At 34.3% G+C, this 23,562-nt stretch overlaps 1 protein-coding gene across 2 annotated transcripts; it reads left to right on the top strand.

The window, feature by feature from the left end:
- Positions 1-899: 899 nt before the first annotated feature.
- Positions 900-6,701, top strand: LOC129902739 (uncharacterized). 2 transcript variants are annotated; one of them, XM_055978119.1, is made up of 5 exons: positions 900-1,039; positions 3,326-3,613; positions 3,784-3,880; positions 5,093-5,201; positions 6,452-6,701. In XM_055978119.1, the coding sequence occupies exons 1-5, from the start codon at positions 1,016-1,018 to the stop codon at positions 6,528-6,530; spliced, it is 597 nt and encodes a 198-aa protein (XP_055834094.1). In that variant the 5' UTR covers positions 900-1,015; the 3' UTR covers positions 6,531-6,701. The 2 variants fall into 2 exon arrangements, with proteins under 2 accessions (XP_055834094.1, XP_055834103.1); XM_055978128.1 differs by having other exon boundaries at positions 919-1,039; positions 3,292-3,613.
- The last annotated feature ends 16,861 nt before the right edge of the window (positions 6,702-23,562 follow it).

Here is a 23,562-nt window from a genome sequence, read left to right as displayed (position 1 = left end):
AAATGAATTATTTTTAAAAAGTTAGAAGGTTATTTTAAAAAGACACGAGGGAATATATTTTATGTAATTACTACTACTATTTAGAAGTACTCCCTTCGTTTTAATACCTCAAAATATTTAAAAATCATATAAATTTTTTGATTGTCTCTCAAAATTCTATTAACGATACATAAATTAAGACAAAGGGAGTAATATATATTATTTGAACGTATATATTATTATAATGAACAACTTAAAATATTTTAAAAATATATTAAAAAATTTGACTAACTCTTTAAATTTCATCTATGTACTCTCTCCGTTCACTTTTACTTATCATATTTGGACTCGACACATTCATTAAGAAAACAATGTTTGATATGGTTATTTTACTATATTACCCCTATAAATTGATGTTAGTACTAGATCTTGTAAAAATAATATGAAAAATAAGTAATTAATGTTAAGAGTAAAACATAAAAAAATAATAAAAATTTATTTTTAAAATAATGAAAGTAAAAATGAACAAATAGGATAGTTATTCAATAGTATAAAAGTTAGTATTTGGTACTTACTCCTAAAAATAGTTATCCCAAAATATTTATCAATTGAAATAATCAAAAAAAAATTCATTATATTTTTCTAATTTTACACTTAGCATTAATTATTTTAGAATTAAAAATTACATAAAAATTAAAAAATTAATAAAAAATACATTAATCAAATAACACTCCTAATGCAAAACCTTTGCGAATGAAAATGAATAGAAATGTGATTAGAGGAGGTGAGAAGGGTAATGTTGTCCAAATCCAAGCTCGCATAGATGTTTGTCGTGATCATCAATGTCGTGATCAGGAGCTTTCCTGGCATATTACCCCACCCCCTCTTCTTCCTGTAACGTTCCATATTCACTCCCCCTCTCCCCCCAAACAAACTACCCCGCCTTCTCTCTCTCTCTCCCTCTCTCCAGATTTATACATACCGTAATGCAGTTGGAGAAATTGAGCACTCCAAATCTGTTTTTTGGTTTGTAAAAATGGCGGTGAATTCGACCCAACAGGTGAGGTTTCGGTGGAAGATATAATGAGTTTTCTTAAATAGTACTCTATCTGTTTTTTTTTAATCAATTGAGCTTATTGTTCAGTTAATTAGGCTGCATTATCTTTGGAATTTTTATGCAATTTATCTCTTTCAAATCTGTAATCTGAGTCCTTTTGCGGACAGTTAACTCTCATTTCTGAAGAAATTACGAAGATAAGATTGAGAACGGTTGCCATATTTGAGTCAATTGAACTCTCCTTGATGTAAAGTTCAGTTAGGTAGGCTGCATTGTGCTGTTGGAGTTCTCACCCATTTGGCTCCCTTGGTGAACTCGAACTCACAATCTTCGGGTTTGAAGTGAGGGTTACTTAATATCCGAGGAACTTCCTCTTGTCAATAGTGCTGTTCTCGTTGTTTTCTGGCTCAATTTTTTATTATCGTTGGAATTTTGATACAGTTTATCTGTTTGAAATCTGTAATCTGAGTCAATTGTGTGTTTTGTGGTATGATTAATTTTTTGTTAAGGAATTTTGATTTCCCTGATGCAATTAATCTGCTTGTAAACTCAAAAACTAAGTTCATTGCTGTTTCTGTTTGCACAGTGGGTTAAATGCTTTATACCTGTGATTTCTGTACAACTTATGAAGACATGAGTTTTTTTTGCAACTAGTACAAATAGTAATGTGACAATTCGATCTAATTGAGATGTTCTCCTTTATTTTATTTTGTGTAGATTAAGTTGCATTTTGAATGTTTTCGTAGCTTTGTGTTTCAGAGACTTACTTATTTTTCTGTTGTAATTCATTCGATCTACTAGTCAATTTGTTAGACTGAGTTTACTTCAGTGCGTTTTATGAATTTTAACTTCTATGTGCATGTAGTGCCAAATTGTTCTTCATGGTCATTGTGGTTGCTATTTTATTTTTTTTCTAAACGAATTTATTGAGATACAGTTGGAGATATGAAAGCTTATTAATGGAGCAAGTGTTGGTGGTTAACTCATAAATGTTGTACAATTGCATTTTAGAGTAGATGTGTCTTTTAAAGGAACCTTTATTTTCCAGTCATAAAGAGGTACTTTTTCTCTTGTTTCATCAGCAAAGTGGTGGTCATAAGTGGAGACCAGTTACTATTCACTAAACTACATTAAACATCAAAAACACTTTGCACACTATCTGAGATTATTCAGCTTTTAGTATTTAATCTAGGCTTGGGTGGTTTTCTTGCACCAATTGAGTTTTGAAAACGTTAAAATTCATGGTCATTGTCTCTTAGACATTCTTTTTTTATATTGTCACCATTTAATGTGAACTGGCGATTAAGCTAAAATGGAGGTCCTACATTGTGATGCTTTTGTCATTGCTGAAAGTAGGGACCAATGAACAAATTATTTGATTGGTAAATCCTTTGATGCGGTGTGGAAGATTTAATTTGTTTTGTATCTTGTGCTTGTAATAGAGTGTGTTCTTGAAGTTCAGATTTTCATTCTAAGAGATTAACAAGGGTAGCAGCAGACTTATCATAGCGGTCTGTTTCTTAACAAGAACCGTCTACTTAGTAAATCCCCATATTTTCTAGTTGAACATAGAATGCCCATTTTGTTTCTTATTGGTGTTGGAAGTGAGGTTAGTAAAATTTTTATAGAGTTGATTTATAACCACAATTAAAGGCCTCTTGGTGATGGTTCAGTTCTTAAGATCACATCTAGATTTTGCATAACAATTGAAACTGTATCTCGGTTTTGCTTCCGTGAGTTCATATGATGACCTTGTTACCCATATCATTTAGAAGTATGACGTTTGTTGTCACATTTTCTCTTAACGAGTTGAGCTGTATGCACTTCGAGCTAGTCAGTGTAAGGTAAACTTTTTAAAGTGCCAAGGATAAATTGTCCTGTCTTACGTGCGGCTTAAACCTCTTAATACTAAGATATCATGTTATAAAGTCCTTTGTCCAAACAATAAGAAGTACCATGTTACATCATTTAATGGAGAAAAACATAAAGTAGAATGCACCTTGTACTTTTTGTAGCTGTAGGATTTTGCTACCATATTTTATGTGCTACTATTATCTACCTTTAGGCAATAGGTAATATTTCTTATGCTTCTCCTATCTTTTTATGCTCACTTTCCTAATCACCAAAATTGTCTATTTAGAAAAAAATTCTCCAATCTCTTATTTTTCGAATAATGACTACTTATTTGTGTGCTACTTCATAATCATATGTGCCTCACTATTCATTTAATTATCTCTTCAAATTCTTTTATTCAGGGCGTTGAGGTAACTTTAACTATTTCTTTTTCAGCAAAGCCAAGATTCACTTAATGTTGTTAAATTACCCGATGAAGGAACCCCAGGTCCTCTGTGTGAATCACATTTAGATATGGTGAACCTATCAAATCTAAATCTTGTGAAAACTCCAATTCCAATGGATTCCCAAGCAAATGGCGGAAACCATGCCAACCTGAAGAATGATAGCGCAGATGTTTATGGCTCATATTGTTTTGCCATAGATATTGACAAAGGAAAAATTGAGGCACCTAAGTCCACTGAGGAAATGAGTGGGAATGTTAAGACGGATGATTGTATATCTGTAAGTGCCTTTTATGAATTTAATAATTTTAACATCATCACATGGGAGGAGTTTACATTTTTCATTTCTAGAGGGTTCTTACGGTGCTTTTTCTATTTGGATTTAGTTTGTCCTCTAATTAGGATTTTGTCAATGTAATGCTGAACATTAACAAATTAATTGCATTTCAGAGTATGTTTCAGAGAGAAATTTCATCACTGATGGGAGGAAAGTTCATGCAACTCTTGATGAATAACAACATTGAGTTGCCCAAATTTGCTTGCAAAGGTAGACACTGTTCTGCAATCAATTACTCTGTTGTGCATTTTCCAAATGAATTTTGTTTTAGATGATACCTGTTCTTTTCCCTCTGCAGTTTTCCTTATCATGTTCTGAAGTACATTTTCTCAAATTCACTAAAGTCAATTGGATGCTTCTAATGAGCTTGAATCCTGCCAGAGGATCTTCGCATATTTTCACTCAGATAGATATTTATTTGACTAATGTTTCAGAAATAGTCAAAAACAGAAACTATTTCTTCAGGGAAGGATGACAGATCTGGTTGCTCTTTGGTGAAATAACTGAGACTTGAAATAGTCTCCGATACTCATGATTATATCCACATGCTAGTTAAGACAGTAGAAGATTTCTCTAACAATTAACTCCTTTTATTAATCTTCTTCAGTTTCCAACTATCAATCCTCTTTTTTTTTTTTTTTTTTTTATAAGAACATCACGACTGGCGACATGAAGTACACAATGACACAGAACTATGCTGTATTATGGTGTCAATGATATTCCGCTTCAGTGATGTGATAGCTGAAACTTCCACACTAACCTACTCCCAAATCTGTCAAACACCTAATTTTTGCCCTTTCCCGTGGTATCAACTATCAACTTGTGCATACTTTGAAATCCAGTTGCTAAAGTTCTTCTTTTTGCAGTTGTATTGGGGAAACCCTGTAAAACCTTGTCACCCAATTAATTACATTACAGTTTCAATATCTAAAAGTGAAATATAATCGGCTTACCATGTGCATGAAGTGCTCCCCATGTCTGTTCTTGTTATTTCCTGAAGGGTTCTCTACAAATGAGAATGTTTGATGCTGTTCCTAGACCAAAAACTTGTCATTTCTAAGCTATTAATCAAAATATATGTTTTACCATGGTATATTATCAGATGTACTTACTGGTCAAAAGAAAATTGTCAAATATACTTGATACAAAAGTTAGCCTTTGCAAGTTGCAATTGCTTTGATTAGTCAGATTCAGTAGATATCACTGATCATCCTATCTTCTATTGTAGTTGAGTTGTTGATAGTTTCCTTGTAATAAAAGAGCAAATAAAGGTTCAATAAATTTCTATGTAGCTGAAAAGGTCTTTCACCTCCTATTAGGACCAGATTTATCTCTGATTCCTGAAGAGCTACCTATTGTACAGTTTGAGCTTAAGTTGTACAATGAGAGGAAAAGTTCACAAGTGTATTGTTTTAATGACAGATAAATGTTTGACCGAGAAGGTATATGATATACCTAGCAACAGATTGAGAAAATACAAGCGCTCTGCATCTTTTAATTCAAGAAGAGTTGTTCTCCTTTTCTCATTCCTGTAAGTTTAATCTCTGAAACCGTTCTTTATTTGTTATGCTTCTTTCCTTTTCGGTGTTATGAACATTACATTCATTAACAATATTATATTCATTTCTCGTAATCCGTTAAGTCAATGCAGTTTGTGGATGTAATTATTGAGGGCAGAAATGTTTCACTAAGCTAATGGTTTTTTGAAAACTATGGAATTGTATTGCTTGTCATCCCTTGATGTTGAACATTGTACGTTACAACTGACTGTACATGGTATAGATTGTAACATGGTTTCTCAATGAAAAAAATGGAACTTACAAGTTCTATGCTATCTTTTATCAAATACACTGCATGCACCCATGTCCTTTTTTTCTAGTTTGAGATGGAAAATATTTATTAGGATTCAGTAATGTTAGAAGCTGCATTGATTTCTAATACCTAGAGATGATTCTACTTGGAAAAAAGCTTAGAAAATGCACCGATTACTTATTTATCCTTTTGTGAAAGAAAGTATGGATGAGAAAAGAATGAATACAGAGTATCCAAAAGGGTGGCCCAGTGGTTTGGGCTTGGGACCTCCATGTTGGAGGTCTCAAGTTCGAAACCCCTTGCCAGCGAAAGCAAGGGTTTGCCTTCTGGGTTGAGCTCGTCGCACCGGGCTTGCCTAGTGCGGATTACCTCTCATGTGTGGTTTGCGAGCTATTGCATAGGAGCGGGGGTTTTACCCTGTGTGCACCCAAAGGGTAACATGAATACAGAGTAGGTCCTTATCACAGTCTCTATTGAAGATTCATTATGATGGTTAAATATTCTTGAAGGAGAAAATATAGATGTTATGGCTATGGGGCACAAAAGTATAAGCGTAATTTATCTGTAAGGATGAGGTAATTGGAAATTAGCCATGTGATTAGAAATGTTGATTCATTCAAGTTGGTGTTTGTCTTCTTGGAGGAACCAAATATCCATATAAGAATGAAAGGGAGCCTAAGAAGAAATGTAAGACAACTTTTATATATATATGAAAAGATCGTTATATTGGCAGTCTTGTTAATATAACAACTTATCTATCCCTACACGATTGATGGTTTTACATGTTGGCTATTTTGCAGCGACATCCTTTTTAAATTAAGTGTGAACTAGTATGTTGAAGATATTCATGCTGCTTCATGACTTCTTTTGCTCCATATTATACATATTTCTTCTGGCTTCAGTTGCTATTGCTTTAGTTATCGCTTCTATATAGCTCTAGCAATTGAGTAAAGTCTCTTCCTTTTTCAGGTCGTGCATGGGGACTATCATACTCATTTATCTTACTCTAAGAGTTAGAATGAGTGGTGATTGGGCTGCTAATGTTTAGTATCTACTTCTCTTGTCTTCCCCATCATTTGTGAAAAGAGTGCTAGTTGTATACTTTTGAATGAGTATCTTTCTTGATTGTATTTTATGTAAACGTTCAATGAGTAGGAATCTTTCTTCATTTGTACATAAAGTTAGCAGTTAGTATTCAAGCTGATCAATTTGATGTGTATTGGTTTCTTATTTACTTTTTATTTTAGTGTAATTTCCCCAAGATGAGAGTAAGCATCATCACCCCAAAATTCTTTACTGGAAGTGTGGTTTCCGCGTTGAAGATTTTAACAATTTAGAAGAAACAAAATTGAAATGGTAAACTTTCATCATAAAAGTCAGCACCAGAGAATGGGCAAAAAGTAGAAAATATAAACATCTTCAATGGTTTCCTAGTTGTACTAGCTGACTGTCAAAAAACTCATATGATGTAAGAAATTTAGCATGCACAACCTCCTCCTTGCTGCTTTGTGTGAGATGTATTTCTTGTTCACCATATATTCTGATTTTGTTGATGATAGCTTCTCCATCCAGCAGCTATTTTTTAAAGGGAAAAAAACGTAGGTATACATTTTAAAGAAAATAATAACACCTATATGACAATAGTTTGACTTTTTTTCAATATAGTAATAGAATCTTTATCAAAATAAAATAATCACAAAAAAATATAATAAAAAAATTAAATTACTGCAGTAATTATTGTGTAGATTTAAATACCTTAAATTACTGCCAGAATGTGTATATACATACCTCGATATTGAAGCTAGCTTTAGCACTTGTTTCTACTCCTGGTTCATAAAGCAAATCATTGTTGTGTTTTTCGGAATAAATGAAATTAATAGAAAGAATGATCTCCCACTAACTACGTTTTCACATTTTCAAAGTATCCTCTATAAATAAATTAGAGTTAGAACAAAATACTATGTTCTTGCATTATTTCTTGACTAATGAATTCATCCGCGCTTTGCACGATGATATAAAAATCTTATTAAAAGTAGATTTATTCAAAGAGAATAAATAATTTTTAATAAAATGTATCTTAAGAAGTTATATTCACAGTTTACATAATTACCAATCAATTTTATGATAAAGAAAATACACTCTCTCCGTTTTAATTTGTTTATCTAATTTTGAAACTGAATGAATATGTACTTTTATCTTAAATTCTTTTCATTATTGATAAGTAAATAAAATAAAGACATCAATCTCTTCATATTAGCTTATAGACATGTTTCTATTAAAAGAATATCCTTTTGATAATATATTATTATTTCATATTAGCTGAAAGACATGTTTCTATTAAGAAAAAGTACTTTTATAAATATTAAAAAATGGAACAATAAAAAAAGATATGAATAAAAGAATATCCTTTTGATTATATATTATTTTTTTCATATTAGTTAAAAGACATGTTTCTATTAAGAAAAAGTACTTTTATAAATATTAAAAAATGGAACAATAAAAAAAGATATGAATAAACTATGTGTTTGTTAGTTTGAAAAATCTCCACATAGTACACCTAAAATAATAGATATTACAAAAAAAATTACAATCTCATATAGGCAAAGTAAAAACAATTAAGAAAATTTATTGATACAGTAATTGTAGTAAATGAGACTCCATAGCATTCTCCTGCATTAATAAAAATAGAAAATCATACTTTGAGACATTTAAGATTATTCTTTTAGGCATATGAAAATTATTAAGTAAAAATTGAGACTTTATTTTTATAATAAGGCCTAAAAAGCTAAGTAGATTTTCCCTTTTTTATTTTTCTCGTTGGTGGGAGGTGAAAGGGGAAAGACCGTTCCCTTTCCTTATAAAGCATGTTAGAAGAAAAATTTTAATATACATTTTTTTATATTTAATTTAATATATGTAGAATAAATATGAGAAGCTGGTCTAGCGCAATTCAAAAATTAATTGCTGGCATCAAATCAGTAAAAACTTAAAGCATTTGCATTTTATTGTTAACTACAATTGATAAATTAAAGTTAATTAAAATTTAAGAAATACATCTCCTGAAGTCAAATAATAGATATGAGAACAAATAATTTTTTTTATTATTGGAGGAAATGGTCCTTTTAGGGGCTTCAATTATATTTGTAAATATTTTAAATTAAATAAAAAAGCGGAAAAGACATCATAAACTTTTTTTTTTGAAAAAAAAAGGGAAGGCAAATGAAGGAATATTGAGAAGATGTAGTATAGCAATAATGAGGAAAAAGAAAATATAAATGTACCTATTTTTCTGAAGTTTTTTAAAGCACAATTTTTTTAAAAGAAAAAAACGGAAAACAAAGAAGGCAAAAGGAGAAATTTTGGAAAGATATAAATAGTGTAGTAATAATGAGGAAAGAGAAAATTTAAGTGTGCATAATTTTTTTTTTGAAAAAAGAAAACGATAACAAAAAGGCAAAAGGAGAAGTTTTGGAAAGATATAAATAGTGTAGTAATAATGGGGAATTTTTTTTAACCCAAACTTTCTCTTAATTAGAAGAATTTTTTAAGTAATATATCTTACCATTTGATTAATTTTTCATTATTTTACATCAATTTCAAAAAATTAAATATGAAGCAAATTAAGACTACATATGGAACAATTAAAATGAACTGAAAATAAAAAATAATAATAAAAAATACAACCAATTGTAAAATTCAAAGTGTGGGCATTATATTATCTTAAGATTAGATATGGAACAAATTAAATGAATCACTAACGGAAAATTAAAATTTAATTTCAATCATATTATATGGAATGCTTTCTTTCCTTTCTTTTTCTTGATAATTTTCTTTTCTTTTCATTTTCCATTTTCTTCCGCGACTCTAGTCTCTATATATTGCTTACTCTTAGCCTATCATTTATTTTAATTTTATTTTATTTCCTTCTTGTTTTATGAAAAGTTTAGGGGTGAGCATTCGGTAATTCAGTTCGATTTTGGTTTTTTATTTTGATTTTTTCAGTTTTTTCGGTTTTCGGATTATTTGCATCGAAAACCAAACCAAATTAGTTCGCTTCGATTTTTGTAAATTTAGTTCGGTTCAATTTCAGTTTAATAATTTCAATTTTTCAGTTTAGGACATGTTTAATGGGCTAAATTTTATTTGTATATTGGACTATTTCTTAAGGTTAAAAAATAGCGTAAATGCATGAGAAATAGAAGAGTACTTGTGCTAACCTAACAAATACATGTCCTGCTATGTAAATTATAAAAAGGCAAATATTTTTTTCTCAGGTTCATTTTAGTTGACATCTGCTCTCATAGATCATCTCAAATATGTTGGAGCTAATTTTGATGATAAATATGCAGGTACCATCAAACCATCAAAAAGGAAAAAAGAACAACACAAGGGCTGAGAGGAAGGAAAGAATCAATCCAAGGGGATCTGCAAATTCATTAGAAGGAAAGAGATCAATCCAAGGAGATTTGCAAATCCATCAACACTTCTTAATTCAAGGAAGACAACATTAAAAGGAAAAGAGAAAATCTCTGCAAATCTGGTAAGGGGAATCAAACCCTTATCTTGCGGAAGGAAAGAAAAATATCACGGAATATCAAGAAGAATTTTGAAGATACTTCAATGGCTAGATATACAAAGTCAAGCTAGACTTTGTCCTTATTCTTGGAAAGAAGGATTCACCATCCTTTCAAGGATCAAATCCTTTGGATTGCATAAGTCAGCCACACACTCTATAAATCTAAGATCAGCGGCTGACACAAACATACAACTATCCATCCATTCTACAAACTTAGTTTTACTTTATCAAACATTGTCATTTCTTTATGAATTATTATGTAATCAATAAGAGAAGAGAGTTTACCTGAGTGGTGAGGCATTCTATCATAAGATAGTAAAAAAGAAAGAGAACAAAAAAAGAATTGAGTGTAGATCTAGGATCTACTTTGTTTACCCTTTGTAACCCATTTACAAAGCTTAGTAGAACACCCTTGCAACTCAAGGGGACTGGACTAAGATCCACATTGGATACCAACCAGTATAAAAATATCTGAATTCACTTCTTCTTTATGATCTTTAATTTTCTCTTTACTATTTTGTTGATATAGTTAACTGCTTTACTTGCAAATCGACTAAAAAAAATAAAAAAAAATTAATTCACCCCCTCTTGCACTTTTAATTGGTATCAGAGCTTGGCCTCATTAATTTATCTGCCTTACAACATGTGAGAAAAGATTATGGCTCAACAAACTATTGATGCTTTATTTCAAGAAGGAACATCTCAAATTAGACCTCCCTACTTCAATGGTAAGCATTTTTCTCATTGAAAAATAAAGATGGAAACCTTCATAAAATCCTACGATATGAAAGTATGAAAGGTAATCAAACTTGGAGACTTTTCCGTTCCAATGAACACTACTGAAGGACAAGCTACTACAACTCCAGATCTGATGGATTATACTGATGAACAAATGTAAGTCATTCAGATAAACTTCAAAGCAAAAAATATTCTCTACAATGCTATAAGTGGAGAAGAGTATAAAAAATATCTTGCTATGAGACTGCAAAAGAAGTTTGGGACAAATTAAAGGTCCTCTATGGGGGAAATGATAAAGTCAAAGAAACTATAGTCAATCTATTGGTTTATGAATATGAACTGTTTCACATAAAGGAAGGTGAAATCATTGAAAACATGTTTGCTCGACTAAGCAAGATCACGGGTAGTTAAGCAAATGGAAAATTATATCCCCTCATTGAACACATAAGAAGAATTCTTAGAAGTTTATCACTACAATGGCATGCTAAAGTGGTTGCACTTGAAAGTATGAATTTGAAGAATCTTTCTTACGATGAATTAAAAGGAGATCTCATTGCATTTGAGAAAATCCATCTGAACAAGCGAGTACAAGAAGATGACAAGAAGAAAATAGTTACTTTCAATGCAATTGAAGAGAACAATGAAGATGAAAAAGATATTGGAGAAGATGAAATTGCCCTTATCACTAAGTCAGTAATGGAAACTTTCAGGAGATCCAGAAATCAAAGAAGAGGAAAGAAAAATTTCTCTAAAGGTATACAAATTACTGAATACAACAGAAATGATGGTAAATGCTACAACTGTGGTAAGTACGGACATATTGCTAGTGAATGTCCTGAGGCTAGAAGAAGATACTCTCAAAGTAAATCCAAAGCTCTCAACAATTGGAGTAATGAAGAAAACTCAGAATTTGAACACAATGATTTAGGAAATATTTGCTTTATGGCCTTTGGAGAATCGAGCAAGGTAAGAGCTGAAACTTGTCAAAACTGTTTTGAATTAAAAAATTTGCTAGATCAAACTATTTCTAATCTAAATAGAACCTTTGAGAATGTTAGATCTATTCTAAAATAAAAGAAAAAATTAGAAGTAAATCTGAAAGTTTGCTCAATTGAAACAGACATTCTTCAAGAAGAAAATCTTAATCTAATGACTCAAATAAATGATCTTTAGAATTCTTTAAAACAAAGTTCAGTTAGATCTTACCAGCCGACTAATACTCTTAAGTCTTCTGAATCTCAAAATGAATATTTTAATTTCTCTGAGTCAGATATATACCATCCCATATCTTGTCATTAGTATGGTAAATCTGGTCACAAATATTTCAACTGTATATTTCGTTACTCAAACTCCCCCAAATCGGTTTGGAAACTCAAATCTTTTTCTAACCAAGTTTCTAAAGTACAAAAGAAAATTTAGGTACCAAAAAGAAAGTAATATACATGTTTTGCAAGAACACCACTCGAAATCAAAAGAAAAATAGTATTTGAATAGTGTGTGTCCAAACCATATGACAGACAACAAAAATTTGTTCAAATTAATTGTAGATTTTAACGGTGGAAAGATTCATTTTAGAGATAATTCTACTGAAATAGTTATTGGTATATGTAGTATTTCATTCAATGAATCCTGTGATATTACTAATGTTTATCTTTTGAAAGGTTTGAAATACAACTTGTTAAGCATAAATCATCTATGCGACTCGAATTTGGAAGTTAGATTCAAAAAAACAGGATGCCTAATTGAAGACAACTCTGGCAAAACCATTCTCCCGGGAAGTAGAGATAAAAATGTATACATTCTTGATTCTGTAAAAGAAAGTTCAGAACATATTTATTTGGCATCTATTTCTGAAGATTCATGGATATGACATAAAAAACTTAGTTATGTTAGTATGTGATTGATTGAAAAACTTGCTAGACATGAACTTATTTTGGGACTTCATAAGCTGGATTACTCAAAGGATCACATATGTGATGTTTGTCAAATGGGTAAGCAAACCAAAAATTTATTTGTTTTTCTAAGGATGTTGTATCCACTTCAAAATTTCTCCAACTACTTCACATGAACCTATTTGGACCAACAAGAACTGCAAGCATAAGAGGAAAAAGGTACGCTTTTATAATTATTGATGATTACTCTTGTTTTACACGGATTATGTTTCTATCTAACAAAGATGATACTTTGAAATTTTTTGAGATTTTCTGTGAGAAGGTTCAAAGAGACAAAGGCTATTATATCACTTCAATCAGAATTGACCATGGAGGAGAATTCAAAAATAAGGCATTCGATAAATACTACAATAAATAGGGATACTCTCATAATTTTTCATCCCCAAGTTTCCTTTAACAAAATGGAGTGCTTGAATGAAAAAAATAGGACTCTTCAAGATATGGCAAGAACTATGATTTTTGAACACTCTCTTCTCTATCATTTTTGGAAAGAAGTAGTAAGTACAACTTGTCATATATTGAATCGATATTTAATCAGATCCATCATGAAAAAGACTCTATATGAACTTTGGAACGTTAAGAGACCCAATATTGCATATTTTCATTTATTTGGATGTAAATGCTTTGTTCTTAATAATGGAAAAGATAATCTTGGTAAGTTTGATCCACGAAGCAATGAAGGTATTTTTTGGATATTCTAACAGTAGTAGATCTTATATAATTTTCAATAAAAGAACCTCTATTATTGAAGAATCTATTCATGTTATCTTTGATGGTTTTAATCGAATTTTTGAGAATAGTATATACAGATGATGATGATGTTCAAAACATTCAAAATACCTCCATCTCTTCCAAAGAAATCAACTGCTCAGAATGGTTGACTGATAGTCAAGAAAATCAGTTCACAGTCAAAGCAATTTCAAATGAATGAAAAAGTGAATCTGACTATCCAAAGTTCATTATCAGAGATCCAAACGAAGGCATGAAAATAAGAGCTTATAGAAAGAAAAGACAAATATTGCTATAATATCTCAACTTGAACCAAAAAAGGTCGATAAAACAATGAAAGACAGCCATTGGGTACAACCAATGCAAGAAGAGCTAGACTAGTTCAAGAAAAATGAAGTATGGACTTTGGTTCCAAATCCTGAAAATACTTCAATCATTGGCACTAAATGAATTTTCAGAAACAAGTTAAATGAAGTTGGAGAAGTTGTGTGAAATAAATTCAGATTAGTAGCTCAAGGATATTCTCAACAAAAAGGAGTCGACTATGATGAAACTTTCGCTCCTATAGCAAGGTTAGAATCTATACATAGATTTCTTGCATATGTAACATTCAAAGGTTTTAAACTGTTTCAAATTTATGTTAAAAGTATTTTTTAAATGGTTTTATTGAAGAAGAAGTATTTGTCAAACAAGCTTCAGATTTTGAAAATCCTGAATTTTCTTACCATATTTTAAAATTATCTAAAGCCGTGTATGGTCTGAAATAAGCCCCTCGTGCTTGGTACGAACGGTTAAACTCTTTTTTCACCTTCCATGAATTCTCTAGCGTAAAAATAGAGGCTACTCTCTTTATCAAACGGTCTCCTCTAAGAAATTTGATTATTCAAATCTATGTGGATGATATTATTTTTGGTAGTACTAATGTTGTGTTGTGCAAGGAATTTACTAACTTACTGCAAAATGAATTCAGAATGAGTATGATGGGAGAGCTCACATTCTTTTTGGGATTACAAATTCAACAATCTGATAAAGGAATATTCATTAGCCAAAGTAAGTACACAAAAAAACTCATTCATAAATTTGGAATGAGCAATGCAAAATCGATAGGACTCCAATGAGCCCTACACGTTCTCTGGATATGGACAATGAAGGTAAGCCTGTAGATGAAACTAAATATCGAGGTATGATTAGATCTCTTTTAGATTTAACAGCTAGTCGACCATACATTATGTTTAGTGTATGTAAATGTGCAAGATTTTAGTCAGCTCCTAAAGAGTCTCATTTAACTGTTGTGAAAAGAATTATTAGATATCTTGAGGGAACCATTTCCCTTGGTATTTGGTATGCTCAATCTTCTGACTTTAATTTAAAATATTTTTCAGATGCTGATTTTGCAGGTGATAAAATTGATCGAAAAAGCACTAGTGGATCTTGTCAATTTCCTTAAAATTCTCTAATTTTCTAGAATAGTAAAAGGCAAAATTGTGTCTCTATCTCTACTACTGAGGCTGAGTACATTGCTATTGATTTATGCTGTGCACAATTACTCTAGATAACTCATCAATTAGCAGATTATGATATCTCTAGTAAACCTGCTCAAATTTTGTGTGATAATTCTAGTGCTATCTGTTTGTCAAAAAAATTTGTGCATTATTCTAGAGCTAAGATTATTGACATTAAGTATCATTTTATTAGAGATCATATTTTAAAAGGAGATGTTGAAATATCTTTTGTTAGTACTAATTGTCAATTAGCTGATGTTCTTACAAAACCTATTCTTCAAGAAGGATTCTATTTTCTTCGAAAATCCTTGAGAATATTTGATTGATTTTCTTACCTTTTGTGTGCATGCAACTATTTATTTATTCCGACAGCTTCTCCCCTTTTTAGGTAATTATTACTAACTCTTTTCCTTCCCTGACTTCTTGTCACTTCAATCTCCTCGTTCCCCTCACATTGTTTACTTTTCCACTCTTGCTCTTCATCTTCCTCTTTTCTTGTTTAAATCCCCCTTTCATCCCCTGTCCTAATCATCTCCATCAATGGTTAAAACCTTCAAAACCTCTTCTTTTCTCTCGAAAAAGCTCGAAAAGGGAGTTGTTTATTCTTTCATTCCAGTCGATTCTGATACTTCTGAGTATCAATCCCTCTCTGGTTCCTCAGAATCCTCTCATCCTCCTAACCACTTTATTGAAGAGAATCAGGTGGCGATATGAAGAAAAAGGTAAAGTTCGATATTGATAGTTGTGTAGATATTAAAAGTGATTTTTGGGGTCCCTCTGATGAATCTTTCTTTCACTCTTTCAAGTCAAATACTGTGGTGCATGGTCGCATTGTTGATCTAAGTCTCTTATCCTCTCTCAATTGTCCCATTAAAGAATTCTTTGATTTTCAAATTTGGGGAAATATTTTCTCCTCTAAGACGAATACTGTGTATAAACCCCTTGTCTGTCTCTTATATTTTAACATTAGGTCTTCTAAGCCTGGAGAGTTGAAAACTATAGTGCTTGGTAAGAGAATCTTTCTTGACTGTGACACCTTTGATGCTGTTTTTGAAATTCCTTGTTCTAGTATCTCTGCTCCCTTTAAATATTCCTGGCCCTTAGATCTTGGTGTGTCGTTTGAAGAAGAAAAAAATGTCATCGCATTGGATTCCACTATCAATCTTCCATCTTAGTTAGGCCCTAAAGATGTCTCTTTTAAAATCAGAGTAGTTGCTCACATCACTGCAACAACTCTTTTTCCCCAGTGTATGTTCACACTCCACTCCTACCACGCGTGATACTCTCATCACTTATTGCCTTTTGTTCAAACATCATATCAAGCTCTCTTCGTTTATCCTTAACTTTATATTGGACTCAACTTCTGACTCTTTCATCCTTCCATATGACATGCTGATCACTCTTATCCTCCATGCTAATCACATATGTCTTGATGACTTCCCTCCCATCTTGGTTAAAAAATGCTATAACTCCAAAGTCTTTGGCCGTATGGGGTATGTCAAAACTTGTGACTCTTGGCTGCTCAAGTCTGATTTTGATGGAAATTGTGTCCTTCGTCTTCTATGGTCAAAATTCCTCCATCAGACATTCCTTCATCTTCCAATCCTCTTTCTCCTGCTTCATTTGATCCTAATATACCGGAGGACATTCTTGCTAAGCTGAATACAATGGATGGGAAATTTGAATCTCTTCAGGATCTTCTTCTTGCATCTCACTTTTAGATGGATAACCTCAAAGAGGTCACCAAAGAGACTAGTGCTGATGTGGCCAAGTTACGTCTCAAGTTAGACCATGTCATTTTTTATATCGGAAAAAGACTGTCTAATATTAATTTCCTTCTCAAAGACCCTAACAGATTTAATACTTAAAAATTCAGAGAAAAAGGTACGAGATTCTTATTTTTACTTTGAGAAGGTGTTAAGCAATCAAAATGGCCGCTAACACGCGGTTATCCGACGATTTGAAAACTTTGATTCTGACTAACTTTGGGAAAATGTATTCAACATTAATCAAGTCATTAAACAATTTGAAAGAAATATAAATTTTAAAACATTTAGGATAATTTATAAGAGGAATAGACTTGGTATCAAAATTATTAAATAAAGGAGGGATAATTTAAATAAATCATTTAAATAAAACAAATGATCATAAAAATGGTCTCTGTTCAGGTGCCCCGGTGCGGAGGTGTGAGAGGTTGGCCATGGATGGGTACAGAAGAGGTAGGGGTAGACCAAAAAAGTATTGGGGAGAAGTGATTAGACAGGACATAGCGCAGTTACAGCTTACGGAGGACATGACCTTAGATAGGAGGGTGTGGAGGACCCACATTCGAGTAGAAGGCTAGTACATAGTCTCGTTATCGTTCCCTATTCGTAGCCGCAATAGTGCATTACGATTTTTTGTGCTCTGATTTCTGTTATTTTTGTTATTATATATTATTTTCTATACTTTGATTACCCTATTGTATTTGTGACACTTGCGTTATTTGTTACCCCATAGCACTTTGAATTTCTTAAACTTATCTGACCGTTTGTTATGTTGTTATGTTATGTTTTTATTGAGCCGAGGGTTTTCCGGAAACAGCCGTCCTACCTTGGTAGGAGAAAGGTCTGCGTACACTCTACCCTCTCCAGACCCCACATTGTGGGATTTTACTGGGTTGTTGTTGTTGTTGTTCAAGGGATTTAATTAAGTTAAACTAAATAATTAATGTTAGAATTAATACATGATAAATAAATATCATCAATTAATTAAATAAGAGTAAAGACAAGCGAAAATAATAGAAATTAGTGATACCTAAAAAGAATTATTTTAGTATTTTTAAAATATTAAACTACCCCAAATATATATACAAACGATATTTAAAAATAGACGAAATAAAAATATTTATGTACTCATATTGTTCGGATCAACGCCGATTTCTAATCGGAAGAAAAAATATAGTGTTTTGTCATTTTTATACTCGGGTTGACTTTCATCATTTTTGAAGGGCCTATCTTGTCACGCCCCGGGAGGGTACCCTAGACGAGACCGGCACTCGAAAGCCATTTCTGACCTTCAAGCGAACCACCTAATTCAGTCACACTATCATTCAATTACATTCACTCAAAGGAGGGTTCAATCATAACATACTATTTACAATATGGGGGCCGAAGGCCAAACATTATCAACTCAATAAAACAAGTATAATAGGACTCCTCAAGATAACAGTCCAACCTCCCCACACTCTAGTCTATGAAGCCTCTATCAAAGTCTAGGAGGTGCCAATGACAAGACCATGGCTACCAACAATCAAAATAAGGCGACAAAATGAAACTATACAGGGAGCTCAAGATCCTCCGGAAACTAGGAGGATTCACCAAGTAGCTGGAAGTGTGTGGATAATCAATGGTGCGCCGGTTGATGATATCTGGTATCTGTCTCTGCATCATGAAATGATGCAGGCCAAATAGCGTCAGTACGTGGAATGTACGAGTATGTAAAATGGCTGGATGAAACAAACATCAAGAAAACATCAATATCAACTCAGGATCTCAACTCATATATATACATAACAACTCACTCAAGTGTCCTAAGTCTAATAAGAAATGGTTTAGACGGGACCAATCACAAGCCACTCAACTCAACTGACTCAGAGTACTATCAAGACCTAAATGAGAGTTTCTCTTATCCGACAACCATCACCTATGAGCCAGTTATAGTACAACAATCAAACGTTGTTGCCACATCCGTCCATACCTTGCCAGGGCATGAACGCCTCCCTAATCATGGATACCATCGATTAGTCAAGTCCTATCATTTCAGGACAATAAAATAGAAAACATCCGACTTTAACGGTTCGATCCCACGGGAAGCATCCGACTTTAACGGTTCCATCCCTACCTACGTTGGCGGCGTAGTTTCTGGAGTTCGAGTATGGACTATACTCTTACCTGTTTTGGTTCTCGATACTCCTCCCATGACTCCATACTCATAAGACTCCCTCCAATCATCTCAAACAAGCCCTCACAGCTAGTTTCATGTAGGACATTGCCAAATCATCAACTCTATTCTTATTTCAACTCAATTAAGTCATAATGGCAAGTCCCATTTAGGACCTCGTCCACTCGTCAATTCTATCATCCAATCAACTCAATCAAGCCTCATTTAGATAAGCATTTATAACCTCTCCTTAGGACTCATCACAACTCTAAGACTTTAACCCAACAATTCAAGTAGAATAGCACATTCAAGAAAATTGACTTATGCAACATAATCACATGGTTAAAGAGATCAACAAAACATAATAACAAGTCATCTCCATCAACTCATACTAACATGAAGGTTTTAGGAACTTCTTAGCTCAACAACATCAATACCAATAAAGTCAAATTAATAGGAGACAAAACTCATTCAAACATAAACCATACCAAGAAACTCCATTCTCATGGACCTCTAACCTCAAAGCAAGAGTAGGGCACATGGGTTGAATCAACCCATGTTTTGGATAGCCTTACATACCTTAGTTAAGACTTGGATAAAACCTTGATGTCGGGTCTTCAATGGAGAACTCGAATCTTAGAGCTCTTGGAGGCAATTCCTTGTTAGAAATGGAAAAGAAGAAAAAGAGAGAGAGAGACTCCTAGGGCTTTTAGAGTGAGAGAGGGGGCTGAAAATATATTCCCAAATTGGTCAAGGATGATACATATATAATTTAGGATAATTCCCAAATTGCCCCTTCTCAAAAGTTCTGAAAAATAGGCTAAAACGCTCCTAGAGCGATAGTGGCGCATCACGCCATTGCAGCGCCAGGTCGATTACGCCTAAAACTGTACATCTGTTAATGGCGCGCCGCGCCAAGGACCAAACTACTGAGGCACATTCTTGGCGCGATAGTGGCGCGATAGTGGCGCGTCGCGCCCTTACAGCGCCAAGGCCATATTTTCTGGGTTTTGGAAATTTTGCTTGAAAAACCCTACACATCTCATAGTTGCGCGCCGTGCCAAGGACCAAACTACTAAGGCATGTTCCTGGCGCATCGCACCACTGTGGCGCCAAGCCCAGTTTTCTAGTAATTGCAACCCAGGCTTGAAATCCTTGCCGTGCTAGTTTGTCTTAGGATCGCCATATCTTTTGACTCCAAACTTCAAAATTTAGATTCTTGGTGGCGTTGGAAAGAAGACTCGATGAAATTTAATTTAATAGGTCGTGGGCCACCCAGATTGTCGTCCTTCAAAAGATAGGGTTGTTAGAAGTCAACCTCTTATGCGAACTCCTCCTCAAACTTAGCCACGACGAATCTTTTGGATTTGATTTGGTACTAGGGGTCCTTCATGACCCCACATCACCTCTAACGCTGCTCAATTTCTCAAAGACTTATCTTAACTCATGCAATTGCTCTATAATACTCGAGTTCGACCCTACCCAAATACAAGAAAGGGTCCGAATCTTAGGGAAAGTTTTGAGGGGTATTACATTATCTCCCTCTTGGGATCATTCGTCCTCGAATAATGAGTAACCCAGAATGGACTCGGGGTACAAATCACAATCAAAATTTTAGCCATTCAACCAATCAAATTCTCAAACAATTACCAATAAAACTCAAAATACACAAACGAATTCAAGTCAAGGAAATGGACATTACCTTCAACATTCTCATCGGTAGGCATGAATAGATGTGGATATTTAGATTTCATGGCTTTCTCCGCTTCCCATGTGGCTTCCTCAACAAATTGGTTTCTCCACAGGACTTTAACTAAGGCGATCTCTTTGTTCCTCAATTTGCGGATTTGGTGATCAAGAATTTGGACCGGAACCTCTTCATAAGATAAGCTATCCTTAACTCCAATACTATTAATAGGGACTACCAATGAGGGATCGCCTAAGCACTTCTTCAACATTGAAACGTGGAATATCGGATGAATAGAGGCTAGCTCTGAAGGTAACTCCAACTCATAAGCAACACTCCCAATATGCCTTAAAATCTGGTAAGGACCAATATATCGAGGACTAAGCTTCCCCTTCTTTCCAAACCTCATGACACCCTTCATGGGTGACATTTTCAATTATACCCAATCACCCACCTCAAACTCCAAGTCTATCCTCCTCACATCGGTGTAAGATTTTTGGCGGCTTTGGGCTGTCTTTAGCCTATCTTGAATAACTCTCACCTTTTCTATGGCTTGGTGAACAAAATCAGGCCCAATCAACTCGACTTCACCCAACTCAAACTACTCAATAGGTGATCTACACCTCCTCCTATACAAAGCTTCATAAGAAGCCATTTGAATGCTTGCATGATAGCTGTTATTATATGCAAACTCTATGAGAGGTAAGTGATCATCCCAATTTCCTTTGAAGTCAAGCACACATGCCCTCAACATATATTCCAATGTCTGGATGGTGCGCTCTGCTTGGCCATCTGTCTGGGGATGAAAGGTTGTACTCAAATTCACTTTCGAACCCAGTCCCTTCTGAAAGAATTTCCAAAATTGGGAAGTAAATTGAGCTCCTCTGTCTGAGATGATAGACATGGGAACCCCATGCAATCTAACAATTTCTTGGATGTTTAACCATGCATAATCCTCTGCGGTATCCGTAGTCTTAACCGCCAAGAAGTGAGCCGATTTTGTCATTCTATCGATAATTACCCAAATCGAATCATGTTTCTTCCGGGACTTCGGCAACCCTGTAATAAAGTCCATGTTAATCATCTCCCACTTCCATTCTAGAATCTCTATGTTTTGGGCTAAACCACATGGCCTTTGATGCTCGACTTTCACCTATTGGCAGTTCGGGCACTTGAAAACAAATTCCGCAATATTTCTCTTCATCCCACTCCACCAATAGACTTCCCTTAAGTCGTGATACATTTTTGTAGAGCCGGGATGAATAGAGTATCTGGAACTATGCGCTTCAGCCATAATCCTTCCTCGAGTACCATCGATATCTAACACACACAATTTGTTTTGGTACCTCAACATACCATCTCCCCCTTTGGTGAAAACCATCACCCCTTGTTTGTGAACAACTTCCTTCAATCGAAGAAGAACGGGATCCTAATCTTGTTTCTCCTTTACCTCTGCCACGAGTGAGGACGTAGACCCATCCCGAACATTTACTCCGCCTTTATTGTTCTCTTCTAGTCGAACTCCTAATTGGGCTAATCTATGTACCTCCTTCCCCAACATCCTCCTTCCCTCCTCCACAGGGGCAGTGCTACCCATAGACAACCTACTAAGAGCATCATCAACAATATTAGCTTTACCTGGATGGTAGAGGATGCTCATGTCATAGTTCTTGAGTATCTCGATCCATCTCTTTTGCCTCAAGTTGAGTTCCTTCTGACTAAAAACATATTGTAAGCTCTTGTTATCGGTGAATACATCAACATGCACTACATACAAGTAGTGGCGCCAGATTTTAAGCGCAAATACCACAGCTGCCAGCTCAAGGTCATGAGTTGGGTAATTCCTCTCATGAACCTTAAGCTGTCTTGAAGTATAGGCTATCACCTTGCCCCTTTGCATCAACACACAACCCAAACCAATTCTGGATACATCACAGTAGACCACAAATCTCTCTGTTCCATCGGGCAAGGTCAGGACAGGAGCAGTGGTTAGCTTGGCCTTTAGTTTCTGGAAACTCTCCTCACAAGTATCGGACCATTGGAACTTAGCCTTTTTTTGGGTCAGCTTAGTCAATGATGATGATATGGATGAGAATCCCTCTACAAACCTTCGATAATAGCCGACCAAACCCAAGAAGCTCCTTATTTCTATCGGGGATGTGTGTCTGGGCCAATTCTTCACAGCTTCAATCTTCTGAGCGTCAACCTGAATACCATCTCCAGATATGATGTGGCCTAAGAAAGCCACTGATGCAAGCCAAAATTCACATTTGGAGAACCTTACATACAATACCTGCTCTCTCAAAGTTTGTAAGACGACTCTAAGATGGTGGGCGTGCTCCTCTTCATTCTTGGAGTAGACCAGAATATCATCTATGAATACAATCACAAACATATCAAGATATGGTTTAAACACTCGGTTCATAAGATCCATAAAAGCTGCGGGGGCATTAGTCAACCCAAAGGACATGACCAAAAATTCAAAGTGGCCATAACGAGTCTAAAAAGCGATCTTCAGAATATCACACTCCCTCACCTTCAACTGATGGTAGCCGGATCTCAGGTCTAACTTTGAAAAACAAGTGGCACCCTGAAGTTGGTCAAATAAGTCATCTATTCTAGGGAGAAGGTACTTATTCTTTATGGTGACCTTGTTTATCTGCCTGTAATCGATGCACATTCTAAGGGACCCATCTTTCTTTCGCACAAATAGGATGGGAGCACCCCATGGTGAGACGTTCGGCCTAATGAATCCCTTATCTAACAAGTCCTTCAACCGCTCCTTCAACTTTTTCAACTCAGCCGGAGCCATCCTATATGGATGGATTGAGGTAGGCTGGGTATCATGGAGAACATCAATCCCAAAGTCGATCTCCCTATCAGGAGGGACTCCAGGCAGATCTTCAGGAAAGATGTCGGGAAACTTATTAACAATTGAGACCGACTTAATAGATAGGGGCTCAATATTGTCATCT

Source organism: Solanum dulcamara, chromosome 1 (assembly GCF_947179165.1).
Source record: "Solanum dulcamara chromosome 1, daSolDulc1.2, whole genome shotgun sequence".
NCBI classification, from domain to species: domain Eukaryota; kingdom Viridiplantae; phylum Streptophyta; class Magnoliopsida; order Solanales; family Solanaceae; genus Solanum; species Solanum dulcamara.
Note: the sequence above shows the minus strand (reverse complement) of the source record. Positions and strands in the feature narration are given on the sequence as shown.